This window comes from Xenopus laevis, chromosome 3S (assembly GCF_017654675.1).
Source record: "Xenopus laevis strain J_2021 chromosome 3S, Xenopus_laevis_v10.1, whole genome shotgun sequence".
NCBI lineage: Eukaryota > Metazoa > Chordata > Amphibia > Anura > Pipidae > Xenopus > Xenopus laevis.
The window spans coordinates 125,850,332-125,877,974 of record NC_054376.1 but is presented as its reverse complement, the minus strand read 5'-3'; the positions used below and the strand labels follow the sequence as shown (position 1 = coordinate 125,877,974).

General features: G+C 42.0%; 1 protein-coding gene across 2 annotated transcripts in view; it reads right to left on the bottom strand.

Annotated features, from left to right (window-relative positions):
• Positions 1-387: 387 nt before the first annotated feature.
• Positions 388-27,643, bottom strand: part of palm3.S (paralemmin 3 S homeolog) — a 94,893-nt gene continuing 67,637 nt past the window's right edge. For both annotated transcript variants that reach the window (XM_041588929.1, XM_018239646.2), the window contains exons 2-6: positions 14,881-14,932; positions 13,941-14,021; positions 8,433-8,554; positions 7,487-7,553; positions 388-2,233 (exon numbers count right to left, since the gene is read on the bottom strand). In XM_041588929.1, coding sequence (XP_041444863.1) covers positions 626-2,233; positions 7,487-7,553; positions 8,433-8,554; positions 13,941-14,021; positions 14,881-14,932 — 1,930 coding nt within the window. In that variant the 3' untranslated portion in view covers positions 388-625. The remainder of the gene's footprint in view (positions 2,234-7,486; positions 7,554-8,432; positions 8,555-13,940; positions 14,022-14,880; positions 14,933-27,643) is intronic.

Genomic DNA, 27,643 nt, shown 5'->3' with positions numbered 1-27,643 from the left:
GCAGCCTCTTTCTTTCTCCTGACAACTTCCTTGACTACTTGGTGGTCAGACTGGTGGGAAACTGACCAGCAGGTGGCGCTGTTGTAACAAAATTCATTCATATTAACAGCACATGTATCCCTTAATATCTTGGAATAAAACAAAATAAATAATGAATGTAAATTACAAAAGTGCTTAGAATAGCCCCCTCATCAATTTTACATTCACTTATTTTAAAGGTTACTTATCCTTTAAATCCAGTGCACGATCACAAATTTAGTCCAGTTTTTGATGCATTGATCTTGCCATAATTGTATCTACAAATCTTTTTTTGGGATTCTTGGAATACAAGAACCAAAATCACCCAATGCCCCCTTTGAATTCATAATGAATAAACACCATTTAACATAAAATATAGTAACTTTTTATTCTTACTCTTACACTGTTGGTGATTGCCTCTGTCACTGTTGCTTATTTGTTATAAATGTTGTTGTTTGTGTGATTGTCAGTATTTGTGCCCATTATGGAACAGTCCTTACAATAATATCACCTGAACATAAAAACCAGACTGAGTCAGGAACACAGTGTCGCCCTCTAATGGCGGTGATATTAATCGCATTCTTTTGCCTAATACTGAAGAGGAAGGTCACATGACCACACAGCACTGGCATGTCTTCTTCTTCGAAGGTCGGCTTTCCTCCGGTGGAGTTGCGGTGTTGCTTCCTTGTTGGCTATCCGTCCCTTGTGACTTCTGAAGAAGAGGTCGGGATTCCGGGGAGGAGTTTCCTTCTGCACTGCTAGACTGTGGAATGGTGCTGGGTGCTGGCTCATGGGAGGAGGATTCCTGCATGACTTCTGGATCCAAATTTTCCTTCTTAAGGTCAGGGATGATCACAGCCTGGCACAACGTCTCCTGGTTCTGTTCGGTGGATGGCATTGACGGATTCTCTTCTAGATTCTTAGACATAAGTATTGACTCCTTCATCATATCGCTGGACAGCAGTTCTGATAACTCCTCCACGGCTACAGATGTAGACGTCTGTTCAGCACCTTCCTGGTTCTGTTCCATAGACTGCAGTATCGAGATGGATATTTGGTCCATTAAAGATGGCTCCTCACTTTGAACTTCATCTGGTTTTGGAATCTCTTCTACTTGTTTATGTGACAACGCTAAACTTTGGTCTTGGTTCTCTGCATTAGATAATGACATGTAGCATTGGGTTTGGTCTTCTGATGTACTTATGGGCTTTTGAGTTTCACCCTGAGTTGACAGTTGCCCGTGTTCCACATTATAGACCTCGTTCTGCTCATGGACTGTTGATGCAGATTCATTGTGGTGGTCGTGTTTTTCATCTTGGGCCTTGGGTTTTTCTTCCTTTGGTTCACTTGATGAAGATAAGTCTTGAGTTTGGTCAATGGTTACTTTTTCTTGACTATGATCTTTATGTAGTAATTCAGACTCTGAACCTTGGTCTACAGTTTGTATTTTACCCTCGCTTTGACACTCAAGCTCTTTCTTCTGAGGAATGTCACTTGGCAGTTTTGTTTCCATCCTCTGGTTCTGATCAGATGTACTCTGGCTTTGCTCATGGACTGAAATATTTTTTAAGGGGTTACTTACTGTTATTTCTGTTACCAGGTATTTTTCCAGATGCCCCAGATTTGGATTTTCATTCTGCTGGTCCTGAGATAGATATTCTAGGACACCATCATCCTTGTTCTTTTCTTGGCCTGGATGCACCTGGTTCTTTTCAACATGTTTAACAGTCACTTCAGCTATCAAATACGTATCAAGGTGTTGCAGATTTGGGTTTCCAAGCTGGTGATCTTGAGTTAGATATTCTAGGATGCCATGTTGTCCATCCTGTTTTTGCTCAGTATGTTCTTGGTCTGGATGTGCCTGATTCTTTTCAAGATGTTCTACAGTTTGGATTTGGAATGGAGGTTCTAGACTTTGCTCTTTATGTTCCTGGCTAAGATCTGCTAATTCAACCTTCTGGTGTTCCGTGTCCTGGTTTTTCAGCTCAGGGTTTGTCGAGTTTCCATCTTCATTTGGTGTATCAGCTTTTTTTCCTCTTGGGGCCGGTATGGGCTGATCTGTTCCCAAGTCTTGATCCAACACATGATCTTCCTTTGTTGACTGTTCTTCATGGATGATTCTGTGAGCGGTGTTTGCTTGACCTGCAGCCACTTCCTTAGCATCTCCTGTTTGACCTCCTCCCGTCTGGATTTTTTCACCATTCAGAAATGGTGTCTGGAACAAAAAAAGATATAATTGTGAATAAACTGTAATAAGAAACAATTTCCCACACAGATATTTACACATACTATTCATATAATTTTACTGGGCACACCCATCTTGTGCCCCGTAAAAGGTTCAGGAACACATAGGGGGTTATTTCTTAAAATCTGATTTTTTTCTGATTTGTTAAGTTAAAAAGTCCGACCAAATTCATCATTGAAAAAACTCTATAAAATCGGTTTGCGAAAAAAACGAATTTTTTTTAGATTTAATGCTCAAAATGTTCAATTTTTTTTTTTTGTGAAATTGCTTGAAAACACAGATTTTTTTTTTCATTTTTTGGCTGAAACTCAGCGCAGACCATGATCTCTTCATTTTGAGATGGAGCCTTTGCCATTGACTTCTACAGGACCCTGACAACTTGGAGTTAGAGTATTTTCAGATTTTACTTTTTTTTTTTGCTTCTAAATTTTGTATTACAAATGTGAAGTGAAACTGAAGTAAGCAACTTTGATTATGAGTAGGGATCCACTGAATCCAGGATTCGGTTCGGGATTCGGTTCGGGATTCAGCCAGGATTCGGCCTTTTTCAGCAGGATTCGGCCAAATCCTTGTGCCTGGCAGGAAGGGGAATCATGGAAATCATCTTTTGTCACAAGACAAGAAAGTAAATTTTTTTCCCCTTCCTGTCCCTAATTTGCATATGCTAATTAGGATTTGGTTCGTTATTTGGCCAAATCTTTTATGAAGGATTCGGGGCTTCAGCCGAATCCCAAGTAGTGGGTTTGGTGCATCCCTAATTATGAGTTAGGAAAATCTTTTGGGAATCACAGCACAACAAACCTGAGATGTATATATTGTATATAATACACAAGAGCCATGAATATCCTGTAAATGATATCTTTATAAACGGTGACTAGTAATGTCATTTTTGTCACATGACTCCTAAAACTTATAATTAAGTATTATAATAAATAAAGTACCCATTGTTGGAAAATATGAGGATATTAGAAGTACCTCAGAGTTCCATGGCCTATATAAAAACACTCCGCCTTTGGCCTTGTGCTTTTATATGGTCATGGAAATCCTCTTGACTTATAATATCCTTATATTTTACAATAGGGGGTACTTTATTCACTATATATTGACCATAGCAGCACTGGGAATAACCGGAACATTATGGGACAGTGCATTAAAGGAGTGCCAGCAAGGGGTATGAAATAGGGATGCACTATTTTGGATTCGGCCGAACCCATGAATTCTTTGGGAAAGATTTGGGCGAATGCCGAACTGAATCCGAATTTGCATATGCAAATTAGGGGTGATAAGGGGAAAACATTTTTTACTTCCTTGTATTGTGACAAACAGTCACGCAATTTTTCCTCCCCACCCCTAATTTGCTTATGCAAATTAGGATTTGATTTGGTATTCGGCTGATTGTTTCGCAAAGGATTTGTGGGTTTGGCCGAATCCAAAATAGTGCATCCCTATTTCATACCCCTTGCTGGCACTCGTCTAATGCACTGTCCCATAATGTTCCAGTCATTCCCAGTGCTGCTATGGTCAATATATACAATATAAACATCTCAGGTTTGTTGTGCTGTGATTCCCAAAAGGTTTTCCTATCTCATAATTAGGGATGCACTGAATCCACTACTTGGGATTCGGCCGAATCCTTCGTAAAAGTATTTTGGCCAAATATCGAACGAAGTGCTAATTAGCATATGCAAATTAGGGACAGGAAGGGGAAAACATTTTTTACTTCCTTGTCTTGTGACAAAAAGCTACGCGATTTCCCTTCCCGTCCCTAATTTACATATGCAAATTAGGATTTGGATTCCATTCGGCCAGGCACAAGGATTTGGCCAAATCCTGTTGAAAAAGGACCAATCCTGCCCGAATTCCAAACTGAATCCTGGATTCGGTGCATCCCTAATATGAAATAAGAAATTAGAATCAATAATAGATTAGAATAACTAGGGGGTGTCCAGTTATTGTAATGCTTCTTCTTTATTAGTAACCAGATCAAACTGCAATATGTAAAATGTGGATTGTGCATAGATCTGGCATGAAATGCATGAGGTTCTACCCCCTCACCAGTCAAACTATCATTCTTTATATACAGTGTCAACTAATTATGCACAGCTTTACAGAAACATTGTAATAAAAGGGGTTTACAATAATTAAAAAAAAAATTAAAAAAATAAAGGTTATTGAATTAAAAAATAAATAAAAAAAAGATCCGAGGGCCCTCATAACAAGAGCTTACGATCTAAAGGAATTTGGAATCTATGGTATGTTGGGCTTTGGAGGGAAGGGGATTGTGTAGTCTGGGCTTGTGTTGTTGATGCCAGAGAATTCCAGAGAAATGCACAATCCACAACCAAAGAAAATGTTAGAGTTCAAGGAAATGAGCAAATACATAAAGTCAACACAATCCCCCCCCCCAAATAACCAAATAACCCCCCCCCGAGTCCCTGGGAAGATAAATCCATTTAATAACACAAACATTGGGATGTGAAGTAAAACCTAAAAGAAAAGAAATATGGGCAGAATAAAAAGAGTTCATTTAACATTTATTTTACATCTAATATTTATTATAAATATCTTTTATTCAAAGGGAGGGTTTGACATTTTCAGTTGGTTCCCTGGTGGTCACATGACTCCCTTGGGTTCAGCATTCTCAGTAAGGGAATGGCGCCCCCAGTAGAAATCACGGGGCCCCGTACAACAACATTTTCTGGGCCCCCTGAGCCCCGCCCACCACAGCCCCTAGATCCCGCCCACTCCACACAACAGTTAAAAGACCACACAGACATCAGCGCTAAAAACACACAAGTTATAAAAAACTATTGATGATTAGGGCCCCCTTATAAGTTAAACAAAAACTGTGGTGCTAGGGCCCCCCTTACAAGTTTTTTACAAAATTGGTGGTCAGGGCCCCCTACAAGTTAAAAAATAATTGGTGACCAGGGCCCCCCTTACAAGTTAAAAAAAGAAGTGGGGCCCCAAAAAGTATTTTTAAAAAAACATTGGTGGCAGGGGCCTATAGAGTATTCAAATAATACATTGGTGGCCAGGGGAATAAAAAGAAAAACACAAATTGCTGTTCAGTAGAAATGAACTTGTGGCTTCAGGACAACTTCGCCTCCTTTTGTGACTTCGGGTCTTTTCGCTGCTTCAGGACTTCAATTTCGGCTGTTTTCGTGACCGGGTCTTTTTGCCGCTTCAAGACTTCAACTTCGCCTCCTTTCATGACTTCAGGTCTTTTCGCCGCTTCAGGACTTCAATTTCGTCTGTTTTTTGACTTCGGGTCTTTTTGCCACTTCAGGACTTCAATTTCGGCTGTTTTCGTGACTTCGGGTCTTTTTGCCGCTTCAGGACTTCAGGACTTCAACTTCGCCCCCTTTTCGTGACACTCATACCCCCTGTCCCCTCCTGATGGCGGCCCCGGGTGCCCCCTAGCCAACATTTGACTCAGCACAGACCCCATTGTGTTGGAAACCTGCGACTGTTACTGATTAGATGAAATCATCTATGACGTGAAGCTTGTTGGTTCCACCTCAGTGACAAAGAAACATTCTGTACAAGTTGTAACATCTTTGTGATTCGACATTTGAGCACGTGGATTTCCCCTGACACAGGAATGTCTTTGTGCTGAGCCCCACGTCATTCACTCATTATTCTACTCCCTACTTGCTGTGACTAGTAAATCATTAAAGGATAAGTATACCTTTAAAATAAGTGAATGTAAAATTGATGAGGGGGCTATTCTAAGCACTATTCTAAGTCATTTACATTCATTATTTATTTTGTTTTGATTCCAAGATATTAAGGGATACATGTGCTGTTAATATGAATGAATTTTGTTACAACAGCGCCACCTGCTGGTCAGTTTCCCACCAGTCTGATCACCAAGTAGTCAAGGAAGTTGTCAGGAGAAAGAAAGAGGCTGCTCTGATGTTCTTCTGCTTAGGAAAGATGTGAGAAGAGTTTCTAGTTCTTATCCTAAGCAGAAGAACATCAGAGCAGCCTCTTTCTTTCTCCTGACAACTTCCTTGACTACTTGGTGGTCAGACTGGTGGGAAACTGACCAGCAGGTGGCGCTGTTGTAACAAAATGTATTCATATTAACTGTACATGTATCCCTTAATATCTTGGAATTAAAAGAAAATAATAATGAACGTAAATTACAAAAGTGCTTAGAATAGCCCCCTCATCAATTTTACATTCACTTATTTTAACAGTTTACTTATCCTTTAAGGGTAGGATAGGATCTGTGTCATCTGTCAGAAAGGGTAAGTATTGCAACATCCACATTCCAGCAGAGCTGTGGGTGTTGCTGTTACACACATAACAATGGCAGGTATATTATGAGAATAAAAAATGGAGACGCCTACAAAATAAGAACTCCATGACTAGGGCGTATATGGATCACCTGACAGGAGAATTTATATGCAAGGTTTTTCTTTTTTTTTAAAGCTAGTTATATAGTAACTGGGCTTGGAAAAAAAAAAGACACACCACCATCCAAGATAAACCTTTTGCTCAAATAAGTCCTGTTTAACCTCTAGCTGATCCAAATAAATAAATAAAAATGATATAGTGAATAAAATACCCCCTCTTTTAAATTATAAGGATATTATAAGTTACCGAGGAGTTTTATGACCATATGTTTTTATACAGGTCATGGAACTCCGAGGTAACTTCTAATATCCTCATATTTTGCGACAGGGGGAACTTTATTTATTATAAAACACAAGTGCCAGTGAGTCATGTGACAGAAATGACATCAGAACTCACAGTTTATAACTGATGACATCAGTACTCACCGTTTATAAGGTTATAATTTACAATATATTCATGGCTTTTGTGTATTATATATATATATATATATATATATATATATATATATATATATATATATATATATATATATATATATATATATATATATATATATATATATCTGAACCCCTTTCCAGTTTGTTTATTCCTTCCAGATTCCAAATGGCAGCACAAATAAGTGGTGCAAGATGACATCATCAGTTTTAATGAGTGTTTAGTGATGTCATTGTGTCCCATGACTCCTTGAAAGTCTTGTATTATTTATAAAGTGATGTCCCCTACTGAACACTATGAGAATATTACATGGCAGCTAATATCTTGGTGACATTTAGCTAATAGATATAGATATATGTAATACATGTGTACAGACTGTATATCGATGGCAGAGGAAATATTTACAGACAGATAAGTTGTTACCTGAATGGCTTTTGCCTCGGGCTGCACTGCTGCAGGGGTCTCTAAGCGCAGCAGCTGCATCTGGAGGCTGAGGAGGGAAGAGAAATGCGTCAGGGAGGAAGTTGTTGCACATGGGATCAGTGTAAATGTCTAATTAAAGTTACAGCTTCATAACCCCTCGGGTATATTATTTCAAGTGCTGAAGTGGGTGTAGGGGGGCTGTGTCGCTAGTGAGGACAGAATTGCACTCTCTGTACTAGCAGAGCCAAAATTCTGATTTTAAATAAAATGCTCTTAAAGGAGAACTAAAGCCTAACTAAAGAAGTAGCTAGAAATGTTGTTCATGATGTTTTGTGCTTCTGTACCAGCCCAAGGCAACCACAGCCCTTTAGCAGTAAAGATCTGTGTCTCCAAAGATGCCCCAGTAGCTCCCCATCTTCTTTTCTGCTGATTCACTGCACATGCTCTGTGCTGCTGTGACTTAATGAGCTTAGGGAGCCACTCACAATATACAGTACATATAGAATAGAAATGTCACAATATAAGGCTGATTAGTAATTAATACACATAATTACTACATGGCAGCACAGAAACCAGTGCAATTAGCATCAGAATTTAATAATCAGCAAACCTGTAGCATCAGCTTATATTACAGCCAGGGAAGCTCATTTTCTGCTGGATAATTAGTGACGAGCCCTAAGCTTAGCTTCTCAACAGCCAATCAGAGCCCACTGAGCATGTGAGTGTCACAGACACTTTCCAAGATGGTGACCCCCTGTGACAAGTTTGAAGTCCTGGATCATTGCTGCTATTGACAAGCTCAAACTTTAGCCTCGTGCAATAAGTTCACTATATAAAATATGCCATTTTTATCCATATTCATTTTTAGGGTTTAGTTCTCCTTTAAAGTTAACAGACGCAGTTGTTTGGAAGTTTCTCAGCTCACCTCATGGCAGTCAGTACTCACCTCTCTAGTTCCTTCTCCAGCTGCTGTATTTTACTTTCTGTCTGGAAGAGCGGATTGTCTGTTTCAGCCCCGGGAGATGGGACCACTCCATCCATCAGCCATCGCTCTCGCAGGGATTTCCTCTGAGGAAAGTGTAGAAACCAGATTATCTTTAGGGCTAAACTGCCATTGCCACTTCCAATTGACTTTAAGGGCAGACACACGCTCAGATTCGGGGAGATTAGTCACCTTGCGATAAATCGACTCTTCTTCTAGGCGACTAATCTCCTTGAACTGCCTCAAGTTGGCTAGAATCTAAATCGCCGGCGGGATGGCACTTGGAGCACTTCATTTTCCGAAGTTGCCCAAAGATTTCACGCGAGGCGACTTCGGGCGACTTTGGAAAATGAAACGCACCAATTGCCATCCCGTTGGTGATTTATATTCTAGCCAACGGGAGGCAGTTTGGGAAGATTAGTCACCCAGAAAAAGAGGAGATTTGTCGCTGGGTGACTTATCTCCCCAAATCTAAACGTGTGTCTCTGCCCTAAAGGGAATATGAGCCCAAAAAGAATTATTTGCACAACAAAAGGCAGCTGTTGTCTCAGATTGTCATACATAGCCAGGTACACTCTCCACCTGATCAGCCCAGGGAAGCCAAATCATCATAATGCGGAGGGAATTACAATAGGTGGTTTGTAAATAATAAAGGGGTTGTTCACCTTCCAAAAATGTTTTTCATTTCATTCGTATTCATAGAGTTCCCCAGAAATAACTATTTTTTTTAAAAAAATTACTATCCATTTGGAACTGTTTTTCTAATATTCAAGTTTAAAATCACATTTTTCAACTTATGTCTTTTTAAAGGAGAAGGAAAGTCATTTACACTTGGGGTGCCAAATGTTAGGCATTCCAAATTGATACATTTAGTTGATCCATTTCATATCTTTGTCCCTGCTGAGCAGAATCCCTGAGTTTCATTAAAGTGGTGGTTCACCTTTAAGTTAACTTTCAGTATGTTATAGAATGGCCAGCTCTAAGCAACTTTTCAACTGGTCTTCATTAGTTCTTTAATTATTTGCCTTTTTCTTTGGACTCTTTCCAGCTTTCACATGGGGGTCACTGACCCCATCTAAAAAAAATGCACTATAAGGCTACAAATGTATTGTTATTGCTACTTTTTATTACTCCCCTTTCTGTTCAGGTCTCTCCTATTCATATTCCAGTCTCTTATTCAAATCAGTGCATGGTTGCTAGGGGAATTTGGACCCTAGCAACCAGATGGCTGAAATTGTAAACTGGAGAGCTGTTGAATAAAACATTGAACTCAAAAACCGCAAATAATAAAAAATGAAAACCAATTGTCTCAGAATATCCCTCTTTACATCATACTAAAAGATTACACAAAGGTGAACAACCCCTTTAAAGGCAGCTGTTAGAATTGACACAATAGTTGCTGATATTCCACAGATACTGCTGAGAAATGTATCAACTAAACGTATCAACCAAACGTATCAACTAATTGTATCAACTAAACGTATCAACCAAACGTATCAACTAAATGTATCAACTAAACGTATCAACTAAATGTATCAACTAATTGTATCAACAATACGTATTAACCAAACGTATCAACTAAACGTATCAACTAAACGTATCAACTAATTGTATCAACAATACGTATCAACCAAACGTATCAACTAAACGTATCAACTAAACGCATCAACCAAACGTATCAACCAAACGTATCAACCAAACGTATCAACTAATCGTATCAACTAAACGTATCAACCAAACGTATCAACCAAACGTATCAACTAAATGTATCAACCAAACGTATCAACCAAACGTATCAACTAACTGTATCAATCAAACGTATCAACCAAACAAATCAACCAAACGTATCAAGCAAACGTATCAACTAAATGTATCAACCAAACGTATCAACCAAACGTATCAACTAATTGTATCAACTAAACGTATCAACCAAACGTATCAACTAAACGTATCAACTAATTGTATCAACTAAACGTATCAACCAAACGTATCAACCAAACGTATCAACTAACTGTATCAACCAAACGTATCAACCAAACGTATCAACTAACTGTATCAACCAAACGTATCAACCAACGTTTGGTTGATACTAAACGTATCAACCAAACGTATCAACCAAACGTATCAACCAAACGTATCAACCAAACGTATCAACCAAACGTATCAACTAAACGTATCAACCAAATGTATCAACTAAACGTAGCAACTAAATGTATCAACTAAATATACCAACTAAACGTATCAACTAAATATATCAAATTGTAACAGTTCAGAACCTGCTTCTGGATCACTGAGCTGCCAGACTGAAGCACCAGAGACGCTAATTGAAAAAAGTCTTTATTTCTAGGGGAACAATCTTAAAACAACTGAACTGAAAAAGTGTTTGGAGGGTGAACAACCTTCTTTAGGGCAGAGACACCTGTGGAGATTCAGGGAGATTAGTCGCCCTTTCTTCGGGCGAATTATCTCCCCGAAAATCCTTTCCGCTGGCTGGAATCTAAATCGCAGGCGGGATGGCACTCGGAGTACTTGGTTTTCCGAAGTCGCCTGAAGTTTCCTCTGAGTGCCATCCCGCCAGCAATTTAGATTCTAGTTCTGGGAGATTAGTCGCCTAAAGAAAAGGCAATTTTTTGCCGGGCGACTAATCTACCCGAATCTCCACGTGTGTCTCGGCACTTAGATTGATTCCGCAGCATATCTGCTCATGTGGGGGGGCTTTCGACGGGTCTCCTCAATCGATATCAAGCCAAAAAATGGCTGATACCAATCGGACAAGTTTGATTTCTCCTGTGGATAGTTGCTGCAGTCCTACAACCTATCAGCGACCATTCTCGTCATTTAATTCAATTGTTTGGCCCTGGAGCTCAAAATTTGGATTAACCCGATATCTCTCTGTGTGCAGTCATACATAGAGTGGAGCTGAAGCCAAGGTCACTATTAGGCTGATCAGATTCAGATCAATGGAGCAGGGGCACTGAGCGGATCTGCTTCTCTCAGCTGCAAAATTACTCAGGCTGACAGCCTTTGTGCCCAGTGGAAAATCTATTTTAGTACAATCTATATTTACCCTAATAATAAATGTGAGAATGTTGTCTCTGCTATCAAAACCACTTTCAATGTGTAGGGTGCAGGCCTGAAGCTTATCTGTGGCTCCTGCTGGAAACAATGGAGCTGAGATTTAATGGTCTGTGTGTGCAAGCGACTAGTTAACACTTGTTGTAGAGATAAGCAAACTCTTCCGAATGAAAGACTAAAGCTGGCCATAGACGCAAAGATCCGATCGTAAGAATCGAGGATTCGTATGATTTTCGGACCGTGTGTGGAGAGTCATGACATTTTTCGTCCCATGGAGATCTGCCGTTTGGTCGGTTAAAAGATTTCTGTCGGCTGCCGATAATATCTCTGCGTGTATTGCCGATTGTACGATTTTCAGTGGGAGACTGTCACCAGCTTTGGTCGGACATAACTATCGTACGATTACTGTCAGGGGCAGAACATCGGCTCATCTGTTCTTTTCTACTTTATTTGATCTGAATGGTTAGTGGCAGCTCAGGAGATGGGGACATCCGATTGTTCGAGGATTCGAACGATCGGATCTTTGCGTCTATGGCCAGCTTAAGGGAGTTAGCACATGGGCAGATTCGGAGAGATTTAGTCATCTGGCGACTAATTGCCTCTTCTGCGCGGCGCTTCATTTTCCGAAGTCTCCCAAACTTGCCTCACGAGGAAACTTCGGGTGAAGCGACACGAGTGCATTGGCACTGGCGTTTTGTCATTATAGCAGCTGGCAGGCACCGGGAAGGCAGTTCAGGGAGATTGTCGCCCGCAGAAGAGGTGATTAGTAGCCTGGCGACTAAATCTCCCCGAATCTGCCCATGTGCTTGAGGCCTAAAGGCAGGCAGATAAAAGCTGATGTCAAACCAAGTCGGCAGCTTATTGGCCCATGTGTGGGGCCATCCGACGGGCTTCCCCGATCGATATCTGGCCGAAAATGTGCCACATCTCAAAGGGGCAGGTTAAAAAATCCCGTCAGATCGCAACCGCATCTGAGTTTATGCAGTCCCACGATCCGGCCGCCCGTATCGTATGTATTATGATCCGATCATTGGGCCCTAGGTCCCACAAACGGATCAGCCCAATATCACCCACTTCCATGAGGGCATATGGGGGGAGAGATCAGCTCGTTTGGTGGATCTCTATGACTATGGCCACCTTAAATGTGGCCATACACTGGCAGATTAAATCTACCCATATCAGTGGGGGTCATAATACACTTTGCTCACAACGTGTACAGAGAGATCCCATAAAACTATGGCAGCATAGGTATTCCTCTGTACTAAGCACAATTCAGCAGGAACAGTCCCCTAAGTTTGCTCATAGTCTGTACAGAGAGATCCCATAAAACTATGGCAGTGTAGGTATTCCCTGTACTAAGCACAATTCAGCAGGAACAGTCCCTAAGTTTGCTCATAGTCAGTACAGAGAGATCCCATAAAACTATGGCAGCATAGGTATTCCCTGTACTAAGCACAATTCAGCAGGAACAGTCCCCTAAGTTTGCTCATAGTCTGTACAGAGAGATCCCATAAAACTATGGCAGTGTAGGTATTCCCTGTACTAAGCACAATTCAGCAGGAACAGTCCCTAAGTTTGCTCATAGTCAGTACAGAGAGATCCCATAAAACTATGGCAGCATAGGTATTCCCTGTACTAAGCACAATTCAGCAGGAACAGTCCCCTAAGTTTGCTCATAGTCTGTACAGAGAGATCCCATAAAACTATGGCAGCATAGGTATTCCCCTGTACTAAGCACAATTCAGCAGGAACAGTCCCCTAAGTTTGCTCATAGTCTGTACAGAGAGATCCCATAAAACTATGGCAGCATAGGTATTCCCTGTACTAAGCACAATTCAGCAGGAACAGCCCCCTAAGTTTCCTCATAGTCTGTACAGAGAGATCCCATAAAACTATGGCAGCATAGGTATTCCCTGTACTAAGCACAATTCAGCAGGAACAGTCCCCTAAGTTTGCTCATAGTCAGTACAGAGAGATCCCATAAAACTATGACACATAGGTATTCCCTGTACTAAGCACAATTCAGCAGGAACAGTCCCCTAAGTTTGCTCATAGTCTGTACAGAGAGATCCCATAAAACTATGGCACTAGCATAGGTATTCCCCTGTACTGTACTCTGGTCCTTAAATAATAAGGGCCCAAGGCAAATTCCCACTCTGCTCTACCATAAAACATGCCTAGCAGATAAAAGGGAGGAGTAATTATATGTTCTGCATGGTTGTGCTTTAAACTTCTTTCTGGAAAGATTGATTGATATTCCTTTGACTTCTGTGTAAATTCAACCATAAGCGAAAGTGTGTGTAAAATCCATATTGTGTCAGTGCACAAACACACATACAACACACACTGGTGAACTGAAGGTTCTCAGTACTGAAACGGGATACACAGGATTCTTACCTTTAGTTGCTGTAGGCTGATCCTCTTCTGTTCCAGCTCCTTCTGAATTCGCTCCACCTCCGAGAGAATATTGCGCCTTTCCTGACAGAGAATAACAGCAGAATAAGTCCCTGTAGGGCAAGATTCCTTTCTCCCACTGGTTCCCTCTCCCTGTATTGTATCTATGTTTCTTTGTATATTAGAGTGCAAGCTCTGCAGGGCAGGAGCCCCTTCTCCTAATAGTACCTTGTTCCAGTATTGTATCTGTCTCCTTCTGTGTAAGCTCTGTGGGGGAGGATTCTCTTCTCCCTGTATTATATCTATGTCCCTCTTTCTACTAGAGTTTAAGCTCTGTAGGACAGTATTCCCTAATTCAAATTGTTCCTTCATACTGTATTGTATCTGTGTCTATCTGTATAATAGAGTGTGAGCTCTGAAAGGCATGATTATCTTCTCCCAATGGTTCCTTCTCCCTGTATTGTATCTGTGTCCTTCTGTATATTAGAGTGTAAGCTCTGCAGGGCAGGAGTTCCTTCTCCTAATGATTCCCTGTTTCAGTACTGTATCTGTCTCCCTCTGTTCATTAGAGTGTAAGTTCTGTGGGCAGGTTTCCCTTCTCCCTGATGTGTTCCTCTGACATATTAGAGTGCAAGCTGTAGAGGACAGGATTCCTTTCTCCTAATGTTCCCCTTGTCCAGTATTGTATCTGTGTACCTCTGTATATTAGAGTGTAAGCTCTGCATGACAGGACCCCCTTCTCCCAGTGGTTTCCTCTCTGTGTATGGTATGTGTCCATCAGCCTCTGTTTTTTTAGAGTGTAAGCTCTGCTGGACAGATTTCTCTTCTCCCATTGGTTCTCTCTCCCTGTATGGTATCTGTGTCCTTCTGTATATTAGAGTGTAAGCTCTGCTCTGCCATCCCCCTACACTGTATATGGCAGAGCAATGACTTTTATACATACCGTGATTTCATGAAGGCGCCTGCTAAATGTCTGATTCTCTCCCATGCTGACACTGAAAAATAAAGTATATCCATTATAATATAATGTTATATATAATATATTAAGCAGATAGATCTGAGTTACATTATTAATGGCAATGTTGATAATATGGCACATAGTAATGTCACTATCTATTCTTAGGAAATGGGTTTGCTTAAAGAAATAGTAACATCAAAAAGTGTTTCAAAGTAATAAAAATATAATGTAGTGTTGCCCTGCACTGGTTAAACTGGTATTTACTTAAGAAACACTACTATAGTTTATATAAACAAGCTGCTGTGTAGCCATGGGGGCAGCCATTCAAGCACAGGATACACAGTAGATAACAGATAAGTACTACTATAGTTTATATAAACAAGCTGCTGTGTAGTCACGGGGGCAGTCATTCAAGCACAGGATACACAGTAGATAACAGATATGTACTACTATAGTTTATATAAACAAGCTGCTGTGTAGCCATGGGGGCAGCCATTCAAGCACAGGATACACAGTAGATAACAGATAAGTTCTACTATAGTTTATATAAACAAGCTGCTGTGTAGTCACGGGGGCAGTCATTCAAGCACAGGATACACAGTAGATAACAGATAAGTTCTACTATAGTTTATATAAACAAGCTGCTGTGTAGTCACGGGGGCAGTCATTCAAGCACAGGATACACAGTAGATAACAAATAAGTACTACTATAGTTTATATAAACAAGCTGCTGTGTAGCCATGGGGGCAGCCATTCAAGCACAGGATACACAGTAGATAACAGATAAGTACTACTATAGTTTATATAAACAAGCTGCTGTGTAGCCAAGGGGCAGTCATTCAAGCACAGGATACACAGTAGATAACAGATATGTACTACTATAGTTTATATAAACAAGCTGCTGTGTAGCCATGGGGGCAGCCATTCAAGCACAGGATACACAGTAGATAACAGATAAGTTCTACTATAGTTTATATAAACAAGCTGCTGTGTAGTCACGGGGGCAGTCATTCAAGCACAGGATACACAGTAGATAACAGATAAGTACTACTATAGTTTATATAAACAAGCTGCTGTGTAGCCATGGGGGGCAGCCATTCAAGCACAGGATACACAGTAGATAACAGATAAGTACTACTATAGTTTATATAAACAAGCTGCTGTGTAGCCATGGGGGCAGCCATTCAAGCACAGGATACACAGTAGATAACAGATAAGTACTACTATAGTTTATATAAACAAGCTGCTGTGTAGCCATGGGGGCAGCCATTCAAGCACAGGATACACAGTAGATAACAGATAAGTACTACTATAGTTTATATAAACAAGCTGCTGTGTAGCCATGGGGGCAGCCATTCATGCACAGGATACACAGTAGATAACAGATAAGTACTACTATAGTTTATATAAACAAGCTGCTGTGTAGCCATGGGGCAGCCATTCAAGCACAGGATACACAGTAGATAAGAGATAAGTACTACTATAGTCTATATAAACAAGCTGCTGTGTAGCCATGGGGGCAGCCATTCAAGCACAGGATACACAGTAGATAACAGATAAGTACTACTATAGTTTATATAAACAAGCTGCTGTGTAGCCATGGGGGCAGCCATTCAAGCACAGGATACACAGTAGATAACAGATAAGTACTACTATAGTTTATATACACAAGCTGCTGTGTAGCCATGGGGGCAGCCATTCAAGCACAGGATACACAGTAGATAACAGATAAGTACTACTATAGTTTATATAAACAAGCTGCTGTGTAGCCATGGGGGCAGCCATTCAAGCACAGGATACACAGTAGATAACAGATAAGTACTACTATAGTTTATATACACAAGCTGCTGTGTAGCCATGGGGGCAGCCATTCAAGCACAGGATACACAGTAGATAACAGAAAAGTACTACTATAGTTTATATAAACAAGTTGCTGTGTAGCCATGGTAGCCATACGTTCATAGAGATCTGTATGTCTATGGGCAGCTTTATGCTCAGTAATTAATATGCACTGCTCCTGCTCCACATTAACACTTTCTATGCCATGACTCCTGTGGTTCAACCAAATACACATGCTTAATGCATTGATTACATTTTACAATGTCTTTCAAGTTATTTGTAAATGCAATTGCTATTGAAAGCAGTATCCGTTTGCATTCCCTGCACTGCTGGTTTCCGACTTCTGAAACAATGTAGCAGAAAGCAGACCTGGAAGAGAACTGACATCTGCTATACAGTTTCAAGGGTCAAACCCAGAGAGCAGAAAGTGTGGAGTTTCCCTTTAAGCAATGAGTCCAGAGTCAGCTGATAAAATCAGTGAAATTCTTGTGTGCAGTTAACCAGACAAACAGAGTCAGAAAGACTTTGCTGGAAATCACAGTTGCCAAACAATTTCAGGCAAAATTCCTTTCTGGAAGGTCACACCATTCAAACTGTCTCTGTTCCAATATTCTATTATCTGACTTTTTGTTTGTGTAGCAGAATAAGGGGTTAATGCTGTGTTGCAGTTTGAGGTCAGGTGACCTTGCACGGCCCATACACCTGAGGAATGTGCGACACACACTCATCATTTGATCTTGGTGCACAATGCCAGATACACACACACACAGACAGACACACAGATACACACACACACAGACAGACACACAGACAGACAGACACAAAGACAGACACACACACAGACAGACACACACAGACAGACACAAAGACAGACAGACACAAAGACAGACACACACACAGACACACACACACAGACAGACACAAAGACAGACAGACACAAAGACAGACACACACACAGACACACACACACACAGACAGACACACACACAGACACACACAGACACACACACAGACACAAAGACAGGCACACACAGACAGAGACAGACACACACAGACAGACACAAAGACATACACATAGACAGACACACACACACACACACACACAGACACACACACAGACACACACAGACACACACACAGACACAAAGACAGGCACACACAGACAGAGACAGACACACACAGACAGACACAAAGACATACACATAGACAGACACACACACACACACACACAGACACACACACAGACACACACACAGACACAAAGACAGACACACACAGACAGAGACAGACACACACAGACAGACACAAAGACATACACATAGACAGACACACACACACACACACACACAGACACACACACAGACACACACACAGACACAAAGACAGACACACACAGACAGAGACAGACACACACAGACAGACACAAAGACATACACATAGACAGACACACACACACACACACACACAGACAGACACACATGCGGCAGAACTCAGCACTTTCTCATACTGACCCATCAGGCTTGGCAGGTTCCATGTACCTTATTAACCCTTATATCCACATCTGGCACCTGAAGTACTAACACTGTGATGGCATGTTATCTTTATAGGCTAATTACCCTGACTGGCTCACTCCTACACACACATATATATATATATATATACAGTGGTGTGAAAAACTATTTGCCCCCTTCCTGATTTCTTATTCTTTTGCATGTTTGTCACACTTAAATGTTTCTGCTCATCAAAAACCGTTAACTATTAGATGAAGGTTTATGTTATTAAGGGAGAAAAAAAACTCCAAATCTACATGGGCCTATGTGAAAAAGTGATTGCCCCCCTTGTTAAAAAATAACTTAACTGTGGTTTATCACACCTGAGTTCAATTTCAAAGGTTATAAAGCCATTTCTAAAGCTTTGGGACTCCAGCGAACCACAGTGAGAGCCATTATCCACAAATGGCAAAAACATGGAACAGTGGTGAACCTTCCCAGGAGTGGCCGGCCGACCAAAATTACCCCAAGAGCGCAGAGACAACTCATCCGAGAGGCCACAAAAGACTCCAGGACAACATCTAAAGAACTGCAGGCCTCACTTGCCTCAATTAAGGTCAGTGTTCACGACTCCACCATAAGAAAGAGACTGGGCAAAAACGGCCTGCATGGCAGATTTCCAAAAAACATCTCAATGATTGCCAAGACTTTTGGGAAAATACCTTGTGGACCGACGAGACAAAAGTTGAACTTTTTGGAAGGTGCGCGTCCCGTTACATCTGGCGTAAAAGTAACACAGCATTTCAGAAAAAGAACATCATACCAACAGTAAAATATGGTGGTGGTAGTGTGATGGTCTGGGGTTGTTTTGCTGCTTCAGGACCTGGAAGACTTGCTGTGATAGATGGAACCATGAATTCTACTGTCTACCAAAAAATCCTGAAGGAGAATGTCCGGCCATCTGTTCGTCAACTCAAGCTGAAGCGATCTTGGGTGCTGCAGCAGGACAATGACCCAAAACACACCAGCAAATCCACCTCTGAATGGCTGAAGAAAAACAAAATGAAGACTTTGGAGTGGCCAAGTCCTGACCTGAATCCTATTGAGATGTTGTGGCATGACCTTAAAAAGGCGGTTCATGCTAGAAAACCCTCAAATAAAGCTGAATTACAACAATTCTGCAAAGATGAGTGGGCCAAAATTCCTCCAGAGCGCTGTAAAAGACTCGTTGCAAGTTATCACAAACGCTTGATTGCAGTTATTGCTGCTAAGGTGGCCCAACCAGTTATTAGGTTCAGGGGGCAATTACTTTTTCACACAGGTTTGGATTTCTTTTCTCCCTAAATAATAAAAACCCTCATTTAAAAACTGCATTTTGTGTTTACTTGTGTTATCTTTGACTAATAGTTAAATGTGTTTGATGATCAGAAACATTTTGTGTGACAAACATGCAAAAGAATAAGAAATCAGGAAGGGGGCAAATAGTTTTTCACACCACTGTATATATATATCTATAGTGAATAAAGTACCCCCTCTTGTAAATTATAAGGATATTAAAAACATGACCATATAAACCACGAGGCCGAAGGTCATGGAACTCCGAGGTACTTTATTATAATACACAAATTTCAGTGAGTCATGTGACAGAAATGACATCAGAACTCACCGTTTATAAGGATATAATTTACAGGCTATTCATAGCTTTTGTGTATTATATATATATTTACCGTATAGTATCTACATATTGTGTTTACAGTCCCATTCACATACTATGGTCAGTTGCACATCAGTGTGTCCTGTATAGTATATAGTCCAGTGCTGTCCAAGTTCTGTGGTACCGAGGGACAAAATGTTACTGGCCTATGTGGAGGAGGGCCGATAATGGAAGTCAGTGTTGGCCACTCCCCCTTTAAACCACACCCACTGTAAACCACACCCATATTACCACAAGAAATTTTAAGATCATATCCACATTAACGGTGGTAACACACCAAAATACCAAATGGTTGGTGCTCACTGCAGGGAAATCCCTCATCACTAATATGTGAGACATTGAAGTCATGTTAAAAACATACCATTAAATCCATATGCCTCATCCTCCCCTGTGGATAATACAACAACCCCCCAACACATGTTTAAACACCTTAGGGGCCCACATTTTCAAATTTCCAAATGCTAATAACCCCAACAACAAACCCCTAACAGGCTTACATCCCACAGGTAGCATGGGGCAAGTAGAGAATGGCACACACAAGCAGCACTGGGCAAGCAGAGAATGGCACACACAAGCAGCACTGGGCAAGCAAAGAATGGCACACACAAGCAGCACTGGGCAAGCAGAGAATGGCACACACAAGCAGCACTGGGCAAGCAGAGAATGGCACACACAAGCAGCACTGGGCAAGCAAAGAATGGCACACACAAGCAGCACTGGGCAAGCAGAGAATGGCACATACAAGCAGCACTGGGCAAGCAAAGAATGGCACATTCAAGCAGAACTGGGCAAGCAGAGAATGACACACACAAGCAGCACTGGGCAAGCAGAGAATGGCACACACAAGCAGCACTGGGCAAGCAGAGAATGGCACACACAAGTAGCACTGGGCAAGCAGAGAATGGCACACACAAGCAGCACTGGGCAAGCAGAGAATGGCACACACAAGTAGCACTGGGCAAGCAGAGAATGGCACACACAAGCAGCACTGGGCAAGCAGAGAATGGCACACACAAGCAGCACTGGGCAAGCAGAGAATGGCACACACAGGTAGCATGGGGCAAGTAGAGAATGGCACACACAGGTAGCATGGGGCAAGTAGAGAATGGCACACACAAGCAGCACTGGGCAAGCAGAGAATGGCACACACAAGTAGCACTGGGCAAGCAGAGAATGGCACACACAAGCAGCACTGGGCAAGCAGAGAATGACACACACAAGCAGCACTGGGCAAGCAGAGAATGACACACACAAGCAGCACTGGGCAAGCAGAGAATGGCACACACAAGCAGCACTGGGCAAGCAGAGAATGGCACACACAAGTAGCACTGGGCAAGCAGAGAATGGCACACACAAGTAGCACTGGGCAAGCAGAGAATGGCACACACAAGCAGCACTGGGCAAGCAGAGAATGGCACACACAAGTAGCACTGGGCAAGCAGAGAATGGCACACACAAGCAGCACTGGGCAAGCAGAGAATGGCACACACAAGCAGCACTGGGCAAGCAGAGAATGGCACACACAGGTAGCATGGGGCAAGTAGAGAATGGCACACACAGGTAGCATGGGGCAAGTAGAGAATGGCACACACAAGCAGCACTGGGCAAGCAGAGAATGGCACACACAAGTAGCACTGGGCAAGCAGAGAATGGCACACACAAGCAGCACTGGGCAAGCAGAGAATGACACACACAAGCAGCACTGGGCAAGCAGAGAATGACACACACAAGCAGCACTGGGCAAGCAGAGAATGGCACACACAAGCAGCACTGGGCAAGCAGAGAATGGCACACACAAGTAGCACTGGGCAAGCAGAGAATGGCACACACAAGTAGCACTGGGCAAGCAGAGAATGGCACACACAAGCAGCACTGGGCAAGCAGAGAATGGCACACACAAGTAGCACTGGGCAAGCAGAGAATGGCACACACAAGCAGCACTGGGCAAGCAGAGAATGGCACACACAGGTAGCATGGGGCAAGTAGAGAATGGCACACACAAGCAGCACTGGGCAAGCAGAGAATGACACACACAAGCAGCACTGGGCAAGCAGAGAATGGCACACACAAGTAGCACTGGGCAAGCAGAGAATGGCACACACAAGCAGCACTGGGCAAGCAGAGAATGGCACACACAAGTAGCACTGGGCAAGCAGAGAATGGCACACACAAGTAGCACTGGGCAAGCAGAGAATGGCACACACAAGCAGCACTGGGCAAGCAGAGAATGGCACACACAAGCAGCACTGGGCAAGCAAAGAATGGCACACACAAGCAGCACTGGGCAAGCAGAGAATGGTACACACAAGCAGCACTGGGCAAGCAGAGAATGGCACACACAAGCAGCACTGGGCAAGCAGAGAATGGCACATACAGGGAGGGAAGACAGAACAAAGCAGGAGACAAGTAAAGCTCTCAGTCTAATATGTACAACATACAGTGACACAGTGCTGGGGCCCCATTAGCATTTTATATAAAGTGTGAACAGGTGAACAATGTGGCAGTTTCAGTCTGGGTCTCAGGTAGAACAGTACAGGTTTTAGGGGAGTGAACAATAGAGGTGTCACAAGTGTCAACAATACAGGGGGATCACAGGTGTGAACAATACAGGGGATTAGAGTCTGAATTTGAGGTTAAAACAATGCAGGGGCCAGTTAATCTCTGTAGTGATACCTTTTAAATCTTACATATGGTAAACAGACACAGCATGTGGGGGGGCCACAGAAGGGGGGTTGGCCTGCTGTCTAAAAGTTGGGCAGCACTGGCCCAATGTATAGCCCAATGTATAGCCCAATGTATAGCCCAATGTATAGCCCAATGTATGGCCTAATGTATGGCCTAATGTATAGCCTAATGTATAGCCTAATGTATAGCCTAATGTATGGCCTAATGTATAGCCCAATGTATGGCCTAATGTATGGCCTAATGTATAGCCCAATGTATGGCCCAATGTATAGCCCAATGTATGGTCTAATGTATAGCCTAATGTATGGTCTAATGTATAGCCTAATGTATAGCCTAATGTGTGGCCTAATGTATGGCCTAATGTGTAGCCTAATGTATGGCCTAATGTGTAGCCTAATGTGTGGCCTAATGTATGGCCTAATGTATGGCCTAATGTATGGCCTAATGTATGGCCTAATGTGTAGCCTAATGTATGGTCTAATGTGTAGCCTAATGTATGGCCTAATGTGTAGCCTAATGTATGGCCTAATGTATGGCCTAATGTATGGCCTAATGTATGGCCTAATGTATGGCCTAATGTATGGCCTAATGTATGGCCTAATGTGTAGCCTAATGTATGGTCTAATGTGTAGCCTAATGTGTAGCCTAATGTATGGCCTAATGTATGGCCTAATGTATGGTCTAAACGCAGTGATCCCCAACCAGTAGCTCGCGAGCAACATGTTGCTCTCCAACCCCTTGGATGTTGCTCCCAGTGGCCTCAAAGCAGTATCTTATTTTTGAATTCCAGGCTTGGAAGCAAGTTTTAATTGCATAATTACCAAGTATAGTACCAAGTAGAGCCTCTTGTAGGCTGCCAGTCCACATAGGGGCAACCAAAGAGCCAATCACCGCCCTTATTTGGCACCCCAAGGGACTATTTTATGCTTGTGTTGCTCTCCAACTCTTTTTACATTTGAATGTGGCTCACGGGTAAAAAAAGGTTGGGGACCCCTGGCTAATGTATAGCCTAATGTGTAGCCTAATGTATGGCCTAATGTGTAGCCTAATGTATGGCCTAATGTATGGCCTAATGTATGGCCTAATGTATAGCCTAATGTATGGCCTAATGTATGGCCTAATGTATGGCCTAATGTATGGCCTAATGTATGGCCTAATGTATGGCCTAATGTATGGCCTAATGTATGGCCTAATGTATGGCCTAATGTATGGCCTAATGTATGGCCTAATGTATGGCCTAATGTATGGACTAATGTATGGCCTAATGTATAGCCTAATGTATGGCCTAATGTATAGCCTAATGTATGGCCTAATGTATGGCCTAATGTATGGCCTAATGTATGGCCTAATGTATGGACTAATGTATGGCCTAATGTATAGCCTAATGTATGGCCTAATGTATAGCCTAATGTATGGACTAATGTATGGCCTAATGTGTAGCCTAATGTATGGCCTAATGTATAGCCTAATGTGTAGCCTAATGTATGGCCTAATGTATAGCCTAATGTATGGCCTAATGTATAGCCTAATGTATAGCCTAATGTATGGCCTAATGTGTAGCCTAATGTAACTTCTAACTTCTGTAACTTCTAGCCAGCTCAAAACCTACCACCTGCTCCCTTGACCCCATACCCTCTCGCCTTCTCCACCCAATCTCTGATACACTCTCTCCTGCACTTACCCACCTATTTAATCTTTCACTCTCTACTGGTACCTTTCCATCATTATACAAACAAGCACTAATCACTCCTATCCTCAAAAAACCTTCCCTTGATCCCAGCTCTCCCACTAACTATCGACCGGTCTCCCTTCTTCCATTCACATCCAAATTACTAGAAAGGCTTGTTTACAAACGCCTGATCCAGCATCTCACTCACAACTCCCTCCTCGACCCCTTGCAATCTGGCTTCCGCCCATCACACTCACCTGAAACTGCACTCACCAAAGTAACCAATGATCTTCTATTGGCAAAGTCTAAGGGTAAGGCCACACGAGGAGATTCGGGGAGATTTTGTCGCCTGGCGACTAATCGCCTCGTCTTTTGCGCGACTATCTCTTCGAACTGCCAGGCGACAAAATCTCCCCGAATCTCCTCGTGTGGACTAGCCCTTAAGGTCATTATTCCATTCTAATCCTTCTAGATCTCTCTGCAGCCTTTGACACAGTTGACCACACACTCCTCCTTGACATTCTACACTCATCTGGCATTCGGGACACTGCTCTTTCATGGTTTACATCTTATCTGTCTGACCGTTCCTTTAAAGTTTCCTTCTCCAACTCTACTTCTACTACATTCCCTCTCTCTGTTGGAGTTCCTCAAGGCTCTGTTCTTGGCCCCCTGCTGTTCTCGCTCTATACAACTTCACTAGGAAAACGAATTCAGTCATTTGGACTTCAGTATCACCTTTATGCTGATGACACCCAACTCTACTTGTCTACTCCTGATCTTTCTAATTCTGTCCTTTCCCAAGTCACAGTGTCTCTCTGCTGTCTCCTCCTGGATGTCACAGCGCCACCTGAAACTGAACCTTTCAGAAACAGAACTCATTATATTTCCTCCAAGATCTTCCCCTGTCCCTCAGATATCACTCACCGTAAACAACACCACCTTTCATTCCACCACACAGGCTGCCTAGGAGTTTTCTTAGACTCTCATCTGTCTTTTTCACCTCACATTCAAACACTTGCAAAATCTTGCCGTATTCAACTGCGCAACATTGCTCGAATACGACCCTATCTCAGTTCAGAATCAACTAAAACACTGATTCAGTCTCTCATCATCTCCCGCCTTGATTACTGCAACTTACTCCTCACAGGTATTCCAACAAGTTACCTTTCACAACTCCAATCTGTTCTAAACGCGGCCGCTAGACTCATTCATCTATCTCGCCGCTCAACATCAGCTGCTCCCATATGTATGTCCCTTCACTGGCTCCCAATCTCCTCTAGAATCTAATTCAAATTACTTACACTCACATTCAAGGCCCTTAATAATGAAACCCCTCCCTTTATTTCATCTCTAATCTCCAAATACTCTCCTTCACGAAACCTATGCTCTGCTTCTGATCTTCCCTCACTTCTCCTCTGGTCACTTCTGCCCATTCTCGTCTACAAGATTTCTCTCGGGCTTCTGCTTTTCTCTGGAACTCTCTGCCACAAGCTGTCAGACTTTCTCCTTCCTTCCAAACTTTCAAGCGCTCCTCAAAGACCCATCTGTTTAAAGAGGCCTATTCGATGTACCTTAATTAATCATTGCTGTATCAAAAATGACAAAGTGTTTATATAATCCTAATGTCTCAATTGTACCCTAACCTTTTAGTTTGTAAACTCTAATCTCTAGGTCCTTCTAACCCTATTGTACTCTGTAATCCTTGTCTGTTATCCACCATTTATTCCCTGTTTGCTATAACTGCAGTAAAGCACTGCGTATCTTGACAGCGCTATATAAATAAATAATGATGATGATGATGATGGATGGCCTAATGTATGGCCTAATGTATGGCCTAATGTATGGCCTAATGTATAGCCTAATGTGTAGCCTAATGTATGGCCTAATGTATGGCCTAATGTATGGCCTAATGTATGGCCTAATGTATAGCCTAATGTATGGCCTAATGTATAGCCTAATGTATGGCCCAATGTATGGCCTAATGTATGGCCTAATACTTGGTGAAGCTTTGATAAGAGAATCATGTCAAATAGAAGTTTTTGGTAGCAAGTGAGAAATGGTTAAATCAGGATGTGGATGTGGTGATTCTCTGTGCTACAAACATGATCATATCTTACCACACAGGATGTTATAGTCAGAATAAAGTCATATGTTACTGGAACTCTACAGCTGAAACAGTCACTGAAGATTTTATAATGCAAATATAATTATAGACAGGCATGGGGTTTAAAAGCAGCTCCTACATCCACATACATTAGACAGCTGTCAGGAGCACTGTCACCAGCACTATTTGCTTTGTACTAGAAAGAAAGCCACATAAACTCCTCTGGGAATTATATTATCCTTATCATTTACAGTAGGGGGTACATTATCCCTTGTAATACATGAGTAATACTCAGAGTTCCCTGTATAACTCAGCCTGCAGCCTTGTGCCTTTATATGGTCACAGAACAACCCCCTCAGTGACTTCTAATATCCTTATCATTTACAGTAGGGGGTACATTATCCCTTATAATACATGAGTGATACTCAGAGTTCCCTGTATAACTCAGCCTGCAGCCTTGTGTCTTTATATGGTCACAGAACAACCCCTCAGTGACTTCTAATATCCTTATCATTTACAGTAGGGGGTACATTATCCCTTATAATACATGAGTGATACTCAGAGTTCCCTGTATAACTCAGCCTGCAGCCTTGTGCCTTTATATGGTCACAGAACAACCCCTCAGTGACTTTTAATATCCTTATCATTTACAGTAGGGGGTACATTATCCCTTATAATACATGAGTGATACTCAGAGTTCCCTGTATAACTCAGCCTGTAGCCTTGTGCCTTTATATGGTCACAGAACAACCCCTCAGTGACTTTTAATATCCTTATCATTTACAGTAGGGGGTACATTATCCCTTATAATACATGAGTGATACTCCGAGTTCCCTGTATAACTCAGCCTGCAGCCTTGTGCCTTTATATGGTCACATAACCCCTCAGTGACTTCTTCTTGTAATTTATAGTAGGGGGTACATTAATCCTTATAATACATGAGTGATACTCAGAGTTCCCTGTATAACTCAGCCTTCAGCCTTGTGCCTTTATATGGTCACAGAACAACCCCTCAGTGACTTTTAATATCCTTATCATTTACAGTAGGGGGTACATTATCCCTTATAATACATGAGTGACGCTCAAAGTTCCCTGTATAACTCAGCCTGCAGCCTTGTGCCTTTATATGGTCGCAGAACAACCCCTCAGTGACTTCTAATATCCTTATCATTTACAGTAGGGGGTACATTATCCCTTATAATACATGAGTGATACTCAGAGTTCCCTGTATAACTCAGCCTGCAGCC